At 44.4% G+C, this 11,059-nt stretch overlaps 4 protein-coding genes across 4 annotated transcripts; 1 reads left to right on the top strand and 3 right to left on the bottom strand.

Annotated features, from left to right (window-relative positions):
- Positions 1–29: 29 nt before the first annotated feature.
- Positions 30–1,653, bottom strand: PHALS_01734 (protoheme ix farnesyltransferase; the record flags this gene model as incomplete). Its single annotated transcript, XM_024716184.1, has 2 exons — positions 30–198; positions 278–1,653. The coding sequence occupies 2 exons, from the start codon at positions 1,651–1,653 to the stop codon at positions 30–32; spliced, it is 1,545 nt and encodes a 514-aa protein (XP_024581808.1).
- A 90-nt stretch (positions 1,654–1,743) lies between these two features.
- On the top strand, positions 1,744–3,360 carry PHALS_01733 (Nuclear architecture related protein; the record flags this gene model as incomplete). The annotated part of the gene is made up of 2 exons (XM_024716183.1): positions 1,744–1,746; positions 1,813–3,360. 2 exons carry the CDS (start codon positions 1,744–1,746, stop codon positions 3,358–3,360), a joined length of 1,551 nt encoding a protein of 516 aa, XP_024581807.1.
- Positions 3,361–5,879: 2,519 nt separating this feature from the next.
- On the bottom strand, positions 5,880–6,797 carry PHALS_01732 (uncharacterized protein; the record flags this gene model as incomplete). The annotated part of the gene is made up of 1 exon (XM_024716182.1): positions 5,880–6,797. One exon carries the CDS (start codon positions 6,795–6,797, stop codon positions 5,880–5,882), a length of 918 nt encoding a protein of 305 aa, XP_024581806.1.
- Positions 6,798–8,061: 1,264 nt separating this feature from the next.
- On the bottom strand, positions 8,062–11,053 carry PHALS_01731 (coatomer copii; the record flags this gene model as incomplete). The annotated part of the gene is made up of 10 exons (XM_024716181.1): positions 8,062–8,307; positions 8,362–8,673; positions 8,737–8,814; positions 8,881–9,113; positions 9,184–9,555; positions 9,626–9,720; positions 9,785–9,918; positions 9,979–10,182; positions 10,261–10,901; positions 10,972–11,053. 10 exons carry the CDS (start codon positions 11,051–11,053, stop codon positions 8,062–8,064), a joined length of 2,397 nt encoding a protein of 798 aa, XP_024581805.1.
- Positions 11,054–11,059: the final 6 nt, after the last annotated feature.

Genomic DNA, 11,059 nt, shown 5'->3' with positions numbered 1-11,059 from the left:
TGGGAGTTTTATAACTCCTCCTGGTTTACTTAGGTACGACTTAACTTGTTTCCAACAACTTCGAGTTTCTTTCGAATGTTGTTATCGGTGTGGTTACGGTGCCGGAAAAGTCGGAGATACTGAAGCTCTCGATTATTCAAATGAAAGCGCGTCCCTCCGGTCAGTATGAAGTGGTTTATCATAAATGGATATGCAGTCCTTACAAAAGTTTAAGTCATATCTATCAGTATATATCAATGCGCTCTGAAAAGATTTCGTCAAGACAAAAGTGTCTTACAAGTCCTTCTTAGTCGGTGTTGTGACTGCCATGGTCTCTTTCGCCTGATTGCCCACGTGAACAGGGCAAAGTACATTGGTCTTGTCAGCATGATGCTGACCATTCTTCACCCCCCACAAATTCTCGTGAATGCAAAATTCTCGCATACAGCGGCGCACAGCGCGCACCTTGGAGACGAACCACGCCGACATGGTATTTTTATCAAAGTTTTCAGATACTTGGTTAGACTGAAAGTTCCCAAAATTCTCTACTTCCCCGAGAAAAGCTTCTCGCCACACTCGAACATCTTTGTTCTGTTCAATCTCATCCTTGTCCATCCAATTTTGACTATGTAGCACCATGCAGCCCATTACGACTGGCAGATACCATAGCGACGCCATAAAGACCTTCTGCGCAGTTGCATTGTTGGGATTTGCGTAAAATTTGTGAGCCAAATAAATGGCATACGCATTCACAATCGAACCTTCTACCGCAAACATGTAGCTCGTGGTGTCTGTTATGGAAGCTATAATGGGAATCGCGCCCATGTAATATGAGTAACGCAGTGCCAACGCTGCACTTCGAGAACCAGTTGGGTCATTGCAAGCCACCATCTTGTAACCACCACGTCCGTAGTCCTTGCGTGAGCGCCAGCTCAGCGCAAAAAAATGAGGCATTTGCCAGCAATACATCAAGTAAGCGTGCAACACGGCTTCGGGCGCCAATAGTGTGCCTGTGGCGGCTGCCCAGCCCATAACTGGCGGAATAGCGCCTACGATGGAGCCCACCCAAGTGTTAAGCTCACTTTTCATCTTCATAGGCGTGTAAACCAGTGAGTAAAGTCCGATATTAAACAAGCCCAATGACGCAACCAGCGGGCTGCATCCAGTCGCGAGGATGACAGTGCTGGCCGTGGCTGTAGCTGCTCCGAAGGCCAGCGCATGAGGTTGTGAGATACGTCCTGAAGGCAGCGGTCGGCGGTGTGTGCGCTGCATCTTAGCATCAAGGTCCACCTCCCAGCATTGATTAAATGTATTGGCTGAGGCTGCGGCTAGCGACGTTCCCAAAGTGGCAGCCGCAAAGGTACTCCATGATATGGGACCACCGGCCATCAGGAAGCCTGCACCCGTCGTCATGACTACCAGCGCACTGAGACGCGCCTTGCTTAACTGACTATAGATCATCAAGCGGTCCTTGAGCGTTATTACTTTGCCCAGATGAATGATATCTGCGCTGTCAATGGATGAGACAGTGCCTGTAGCAGCTACCACTTTAGCTGTGGGGTGAGTTGTCAGCGATCGGGCTAAACGCGACGTCATTTGGAAGGACTGACGCCGTTTGTATGAAGCAGCCACCAGCATGGCACACACATGTGGAGGAGAGGCGGGTGTGAGCATGGAATCACGACAAAGTGTAACAATCGTATTTCAAGTACGCCACACTTTTTCGACTATTGCTAAAACCTTTAAATTTATCACTTTCAACTAATGGTGGGTTGATTGGCACCATGCAAGTTATCCTGAGACTTTCTTTTACCTAAGTTATCTTGCTTGCAGGCATCTGTGTTCCTTGGCGATCTTGATGATTATATTCAGCCATCGCAGGCATGCGTAAACCCTCTATTCACGTCGGACAAAGGCAATAGCACAACAGATGGCGTGACTACGATAAAGCTAGAGACGGAGCTGTCGGATGTGGACTTGGTGGCGCCACAGCCTTCAAAAGCCAACATCATTCGCACCTCAGCAAACGAAAAAGCTACTATCTCACTGGATGATTGTCTAGCCTGCAGTGGTTGTGTTACGTCAGCCGAGACAGTGCTGATTTCGCAGCAAAGCTACAAAGAGATGCTGAGCAAATTGGCATCTAAAACGCACAAATACGTAGTAGCAACACTTTCGCCGCAGTCAAGAGCATCGTTGGCTGAGCACTTTGTCATGCCGGTTATTACTGTGCACCGTAAGCTCGTGACGCTGTTTCGAAGCCTCGGAGTAAACCTGGTAATCGACTCCACGTCCAGCGGAGACTTTGCGTTGCTTGAATCTCGTGCAGAGTTTCTTTACAGGTATCGCAACAAGAAAAATACTATCTGGGCGCGACCGCCATCCTCCGTGGCTGTTTCGTCTGCCGAAATACAGTACTTGGAGCCTAACACTGCTGTCAATCCACGACAAGACCCGCTTTCAGCATTGCCAATGCTCGCAGCCTCGTGTCCTGGATGGATTTGTTACGCTGAAAAATCGCAACCGAATGCAATTCCATTCATTGATACAACAAAATCCCCGCAACAAATTGCTGGCTCGATCATCAAGCGATTTGTATGTCGCGAGCACGGCTTTAAACCAAATCAAGTGTACCATGTCGCGATAATGCCGTGCTTTGATAAAAAGTTGGAGGCGTCCCGAAAGGATTTCCAGGACCCAGAGGATGCAACGAAAGATGTGGATTGCGTGCTTGCTACCACGGAAATTATTATGCTAATTGAATCTTTGCAAGTGGATTTTGCCTCGCTTGAGCTTGCGAGCCTGACACCCGAGGAAGTAATGCTGAGCGGTGTTTCTGAGGACGGATCCACTGTGTTAGGTAGCAGCTATAATGCTACCTCAGGGGGTCATCTTGAACATATTTTTCGCTTCGCAGCTAAGGAGCTATTTAACGTGGACGTAATTGGTCCTCTAGACTATGTAGCAGGTCGTAATCCAGACTTTCGTGAGGTATCGCTGGTGGTAGAAGGCAAAGATGTCTTGAGATTTGCTGTTGCTTATGGATTTCGCAATATTCAGTCGATTATGACAAAGATCAGGCGGAGGAAATGTCCATATCACTTTGTCGAGATCATGGCGTGCCCAAGCGGTTGCTTAAATGGTGGCGGACAGATCAAACCCAAGTCGACGCTTAAAGCTTCAGAGCTGCTTGACAATGTCACGAAGCGCTTCCAGGAGCTGCGCGTCCGTGACCCCTTTGCCAATCCCGCAGTACAATATTTGTATGAAAAATATCTAGGGGGAAGTCCGTTTACCGAAACAGCGCGAAAAGTGCTGCACACACAATATCACGCTGTGCCAAAGCTAGAGCAATCGAACCCATTAGGCATTAAATGGTGATGTTTTTCAATCGACTTGGGACGTATAAATGCTCAATTTTCTCTCTATATCACCAACTTTGTAATAATACGACGTATTTACGACAGCCTTCTACTAAAAGGGCTTTGGAAATAGGTGCAATGGCTGCCATCTCCTTTTTTTGGTTCACTCTGTATCCATCTAATGCTTGACATTTTCATGGCTTCATTGACAAATTTCAAGCCCGACGACTTTGACCTCTTAGAGTCGTTGTGTCTGCTGATCACTGGTTAGCTACATCAATAATAAAAACTTTTGCATCGACTTTCTTGGTCACCATGAGGTTTTTGTAAAGAACTTTATAACAACTGGAATGCTTAACTGATTGTCGATGATCGAAGTAACACTAAATCATTTGGCCTAGATTTCAACACCCCTCCGCGAATTATCAGATGTCATGCATTTGCATAAGCGCCTTGATTCATCTAACTCCTCGTAATAGCACTACTTTCGTACCGATGTTTGTAGCATTGCTTTTTTACTATGTGTTTAACAATTGGTGTTCTGCACTTCTCGGCAAATGTCTCATTTGGCGGTAAAGTCAATGGATCTTACACTTACACGCTTCTGTCTCGATCGCCACAAAAATGGCCTTAAAATTTATGAGATTGATTTCAGAGCTGAGCTTTCTTCTGCCAAGTTGTTGTTTTATTTCATCTGTCTTTTATTGTAGAACTTATCGTTGCACAACATTAAAATCAGTTTTCATGACTAGACTTCTGCCTAAATATACGGTTTAAGCTATCAGCACGTTAGCCTAGATAGAATCTTTGGTCTGCCAAAGTTTGTGATTGTTGATCAGTGATAGTCGTCGATTACATCCAATTACATAACGCCTGGCCCGTACTGGGCTGCTATCCTTACAGTGCTAAAAAAATTCGCGTGCAAGTTTTTGTGCGACTGATGCATTGAAGTAATAGAGCCAAGAAATGCAACAAAATAGTGTATTGAGGTCTTCCTACCAGCCCTCTCTCAAGCTTCCATCATTTTACAGCTATCAAAGGCAGTGCGATGCTTAACGCTGTTGTCGAGGTTTCATAGCACGATATAAACTAAATTACGCGTGTTTGTCGAACGTGAAACAATCTATACAACCTAATTGTCTAAACATTGACAATCAAAATTAGAAGGCATATATTCAAGTAATAGTATCAGCCAATACGGAAGCAGAATAGCTAGTGAAATAGGATCAGTTTCCGTTGACAATTTCGAGTGATGTCTGGCATTTTCAGAATTTTTTTTAATTGTGATTTTGAGTATGTCATGTTCTTGTCATGACCGCTAGACCTTTAACAGTGACTTCGAGCGCACAAGTTTTGTACTAGACTTTGTAATTAGTCAGACAGAGAAATTGATACTTACAGAAGTGTTATGTCTTTGCAAAAGAGTCTTTTTATGCCGATATTATAACGGAACTTCTTCACGACAGACGTTATACACGACGTTCGCTGGCAGCATGGTATTGTGCCAATCTGCACAAGCGAGCTGAAACATCACGCGAAATAGCTTTGACCAGAGTCCAAGCATGCCGACCAATTCTTAAGGCAGCGATTTTGTTCAAGAAAAGCAGCAAGATTTCGCTGAATGAGAAAAAAGCTTGCGATAAATGCGATAAGTCAAGGTTCTTAGACCTCATGAAGAGAACGAACGCGTTGAGATATTAGAGTATTAAGATCTTTAGCTCCAATCAATCCCTCTAAGCTAAACATGTACAAGAGCTCCGAGGACAGGCCTACCATTTACGCTACCAGCGGATCCACGATTACAGCTCTTTCACATTTCATAGCGATATGGTAATAGTGCATGGGATGTTTGTTGAGCTAGCCCCTTCCTGAAAACCAATATTATGATATTTACAGTCTGAATTGAAGTTATCAGCTTTATTATTTTCAGAAGTCTTCAGAATCAAATTTGTGACTCAATGTTTATATCGAGTCAATGGCGTAATTGGGGATTTGTGCAAAGATGCTCCTTGATTTTTATATCGGGTTAAACAAGAGCAAGTTGACAGAACCTGATCCACATCTTTGTTAGATGTAAATCTACAGCTTAGAATTTTGAGAGGACGCACATTACGGAGAAATGATGCAGAAGAAGCTCGTAAGCAGATCGTGAGATTTTTCAATTTAAATCCGATTTCGCGCTGAGCATTCTATCCGAATTCGCTTTGTGCCCCCAAAGCGTAACCGTGGTTGTCGCATCGAATTTTTCAAAATACAAGCTAGAGGAATTGTAAGTAACAAACGTAGGTTTTGCAATAAATAGTGAGTCGCGTCTTTATTCAACGATACAATTGGTCGTCAGCACCCATGCTAATGTCGACGTCTCGTGGAGCACATAGATCAAGCTGTCGACCCCTTGAATTATAACCGGTTCTTCACGATTCATACGGTCTTTAAGTTTCGATAAAGCTGGATTATCTCCAGAAAGAGGGTGTGCTTAGTTAGTCTTGTAGAGCAATGAATAGATAAGAGGCTTGTAATATTTTATTGCGGGACAAGTCAGATGGAGTTATTACGACTAGATTTCTGAGTCAGGAGAAGCCTTCGCATGGATTTCTTCATTTGTGTCAAGCGTGGGACAGATTTTCGGATGGATCTGTCGCGTATCAAACGAAAATTTTGTAGTGTGCCACGATAAATGCTATCTTGTGACAATTCTTCGTTTTTGAGGCTTAAAAGATGCGCCTGAGTAATCTCCGAAGCTAGCTCGAGGGCGTCGCCCCACCGTCGACACATGTCAAAGTCCTCCGGTCCGTATAAATGTAACTCCATCTCTTCATCATATGGATCTTTCACGTGAAGAACACCGCTTACACTACGCCATGAGCTAGCGACTGCAATGTGCACCAAAGGTTGCAACCGAAGCTGCTTGCACGGACGCTGGTCATAGCGGTAGAGCAGTAGAAATTCATTACGTAGTACCGCGTACACTTTTGTGTAACTCTCAGCTTCGAGTGCGACACTATCCTCACGACGGGCCCAGTACATCCAGCCTTGCAATCGAATTGCTCGCGATGGATCATGCGACGATGAATTCGTCAAAGTCGAGCTTGAAAATGATTCGCAGTCATCCGTTTTACCGCAAATGGTTGCATCTTGAGGCTGCAGTTCGTCCGAGACAAGAGGCGTGCTTGAGAGATCAACGAATGTCGCATGTGACCGGCGAAGCCCCAATCTCTCTGTAGACTCCGTCACGAAAAATCGCGTCGAAAACATCGAATAGTTTATAGGCTGGCCCTCCTTTGTGGCTTGCTGATTTAAAGGACGTAAGCATTCATTTTGCACCGTGTCTTGTGTTTTGGCAACTCGCTCTATGCTTGAAAAATCAACGGACCTCGCTCGTGCTCGGCATTCTGAGGTTCCCGTGACGAAGAACTGTTGTGACAGCATCGAATATTGCACAGGAGCGTGTGTCATGGCTGTTTTGAGAATGTAAGAAATTAACTTGCACCACGTTCTCGTTATCACCAAATGAGATGGAAGACAACAATTCACAATAGACGTGTGCCAGAGAGCCATGGAACTGTATAGCCAACCACACCATGTGTAACAATAAACCGCTTAATGTATATCATCATTTTTTTGTCGACTCGATATTTATGAAGTAAAATCCTAGGAGGGATCGGAAAAATTGAAATGAAGGTTGACCCTCACAATGTGCTGAAATTCTACTCTTAGCCAATCAGTCTCATCTAATGTTGCAATTGTCAAAACTTCCAACCGGGTCCCATCGCATATCTAATACAGCCGATATGACAGCTGCTACATATTTAGCTTCACATGTTTTGAATGTAGAGATAATTAGCCCTTTCTTATGCTACTAATGCCCGAAATTCTTAGAGCCGCTTAGTGGTGTCCCTGGCCACCTCATGGCACGATGTGAGAAGCTCAAAGTGTCCGCGCATCTGTTGAACAAGGGGCTTTTGCCGTACAAAGTATATTGGTAGTCAACTATAACATGTGCCCACAAAATGAGATTCTAAGACGATCTAAGCAGGCACAATTTACCCAGAAATTTGCCGTGGACGCATAATTTTTCTCTCTTATCAATTTTTTAGCTGTCAAATTGTGAAACAGGTTATTTTTTTATGCCGGCTAAAAATGTCATTACTTTGCAAGAGAAATTTACAAGAGAAACTGGAGTGCATTTTGTGGCTCGTCTCATCTTGAAATTAACTACCTGTGGACAATTCTCTCAATAATAAATAAGATAATTGGTGTATAAAATATGTAAAAATATTTTTACATTTTTAAATTTGCAGCAATTATTTTACCTGACTTTTAATGAAGTTCACAACTAATAATAATTCTTTCTCCAGATTGATCGCCTGCTTTTCAGCTGCATCATGCTTAGAATGCCGGTCCTGCTTTTCATTCTACTGTAAAGATGAGAGTTTTGTTGATTTGTGATTTGGATAGTCGACTAAATCTATTGGAAAATTTGCAGTCTGTATCCCAAATGGTGACATAACTTGGACTACGCAAACTATTATTTTCCCTATTTATATTTTTCTCACATTCCAGATGACAGACGTCTAGGGTGCTAAAAAAGACAAGGCAGCACAAAAGAAAAGCCGCGGAGTGTGCAGCGCCTATACACCCATGCAGAGGAGCATTACTAATCCATTCGCATTATTGTAGTAACCGAGCTGGTTTTCCAATTCGCGACATGTATTGCATTCTATCTGCCACCATTTCCACCTGAAAGACTCAACCGGCTGATCTGGCCTAAGTACTCTGAGTACGAGTACGATCCACCGGGAAAACTGGCCCGATCTTCTACAAGCCTCCAAAAAAAGCGTCCTTCACTTGGGTCACCCTCCCGCATGATCAAAACGTTTTGATAAGGCAATCTTTCAGAACGAATTGCCGACAAGATTGCAGCAACTCGGATACTCGTATCATCGTGCGGGTTTACAAGTTTTAACTGAAACTCAGTTAGTGGATTATGTCGCATCCATCAAGATAATTTGCATCTTACCTGATTGCAGTCCACGCCTTCCATCGAAGAAATGCCAAACAGACTCTCTAAAATTTCACGGGACACTGAGCGACCTACCCACAAATATAGGTTCAGCGTGTCGTCCAACAGAAACACTCCGTCGCATTGCAATCGCTCAATTGAGAGATTGATAACCGGCGGGAGCACGATAGAATTGGTAGCGCCACTATCATCACTCTCGTTGGCTTCGTCTTTTGCAGCAGGCAAACCCGCTTCTGGTGGCATGTCGTGCAAAGCGAACATTCGCGGGTAGATAAATACACGCGACAGTTCAACAGGCATGTTGTTCAGCTGCACAACAAATTCACATCAGTGAAAACAAAAACCTTGTGATTAAAAGTAATTCTGGGATACCTCATACTGCAAAAATGCACGTTCGTCTACATTTAAGTCGATACCACCACGAAGGGTCGAATTTTTCAATAGAGACATCTACATGTCAACAAGTATGCGTCAGACTTTACTTCAAAGCTTCACAGACCAACAATACCGACGTACGATGTATAGAGGAAGTAGCTGCAATGACTCTGGGAGCTGCAGCTGATAACTAGACGTCTGCTTTGCACCGTAAACACCAGAGCTACGATAGGCGCGCACAATATCAACACACTGAGTCTGCAAAAGTGAGCGACCGCTGTCTAAACCCGTTTTAAGAGCGATTTCTAGCGCATGTTTTGCCATGATATTGCACAGAGCATCTTGATCAACCTGGTGGAATAGCTCCGCAAAAACTAAGGCGAAACAAAAGATGAAGTCATGGTTACTATAGCATCAGCGCATGACAATTTGAATAGGACGTACGCTTCGTAACAGGGATGCAGACAGTATGCACGCGAATACGTCGCTCACCACCTGAATTTGTGTACAGCAAGCCAGCCTGTACGGATATCGTCGATGAAGTTAATAAAGCGTCGCTGTGCGTCAGCTCCACAGCGAAAGTTGAATCTGCATTGCAAGTTGGGAGCGCTAAAAGGTCCGGCCCCCGCAAGAAAAAATTGCCATAGAAATTTGCAAGTCGCATTCCTTTCGTACAACGCACACGCATCACGGCCTCCCATGCAGTTTCGCGGACTAAACAATGCGCCAATTCTTTGCTAAATTTTTCGCCGTCGCGCTCAGCACTAAAAGCTGGGTAATAGTAAACTTGCCCAGCCGAGTACTTTGACAGCGGGCCTGAATTTTACCATCACGTAAGTTTGCATGTTAGTCGGGGACAAGAGCGAACTAAACAAAATTCGTGTACCCATGGAAGCAATGTCCGTGTACATTGAGGAAAAGAGGAACAAGTCAACACTAACTTGTTGGCGGCAAAAATCAATAGCATTGGTACGGTAGAAGCTGCAAGTGGTGACCTAACGTGAGCAAAGTATTACAAAATGAGCAACAAGTTGGAAAGACGTACGTGTCTACAGCTTGCAAAAGCGTATGTTCCCTGTCTGTTCCGTAAATACGAGGGTTATCGCGATTACGGAGCGCTCCGTGACCAGTCGAGGGCAGCGAGTTCTGAAAAACGAGCATTTTACCGCCAATTGATGACTGAGGTCGAACGCGAAATCAGTACCACTATCAGATTTTTCAAAATATGTCGACGCGTACCATAAGTTTAAACGCAACACGAATTGCAGGTCCAAGCGCAGTTTCTGCCAAGCAAGCGTTCTGGTGTATTGCTGGCAACGTTTCGAGCAGCATCTCGACAATCTCTCGCGAGTCGCTAAGATTCACTAGAAGTTCATCCGGAATAGGGATAAAAAGCTCATCAAGATCGGCAACCACCATCATTTGTGGAGCCTTCAGATTAGACTATGAATTGTCAGTAGCCATATAACTTGTTAAAACATTCGACGCACTTTTCAAAAAATTTACAATCCGAGCACAAACCTTCAGATTATAAAAATGAATCGAATTGTCGTACGTAAGGAATCCCACTCGCGTGCGAGGAGCACCAAGGAGATTATCAAGCTGTTTTTTAATCGTATCAACAGCAATCTGAACAGAGCCTGATGCCACTGCGGTAGCTGAGACATCAATGACAAATACGTAGCATGGTGGTTGAGGAGGACGCATCATGTACTCTGAAGGTGCAATAACTTCTACACTGCCAGAATTTAATTCGGGACGCTCATTACGGTCCTGACGCTTTTGATTTGCATCCAAGTGGCAAAAATAGGAGCTGGCGACATCATTAGACACGCCACAAAGATTGCATCGCCAGCGGCGGCCATTATCTACCCACTGCACAAACGGGTTCATATAAGTACGACAATGGCGGCAACGTACGACACCAGTAGGGCCAAAATTCACCACATCCAAATCACGGCCATCATCAGATGGCGCCAATGGACGAATAATCAACCCGTAAGTAAGTTTAGACTTGTTGGCGTGGTCAAGTGAGTGAGGCAAAACGTTGACCGTAAGCCGCATGTAACGCGAGTCGCACTGTGCAGCCATCATTTCATCAGAAATGGGCGAAGACTGGTGCATCAGTTGATTCTGAAAACCTGGCTGCCCTCCGTATCCATCTGCTTGACCATTGACGTATATCAAACAATCAATCGCAATGCATACAAGGCAAAATATGAATGGACGCACCATGCATCATATCTGGCTGCTGATAATTACCGCTAGGAAGGTTGCTGTAGTTTGTTGGTTGCTGCTGTTGCTGGTGGTTCATCAAAGA

This window comes from Plasmopara halstedii (genome assembly GCF_900000015.1).
Source record: "Plasmopara halstedii genome assembly, contig: Scaffold_1583, whole genome shotgun sequence".
Lineage (NCBI taxonomy): Eukaryota > Oomycota > Peronosporomycetes > Peronosporales > Peronosporaceae > Plasmopara > Plasmopara halstedii.
This window is presented reverse-complemented; position numbering and strand designations above follow the sequence as displayed.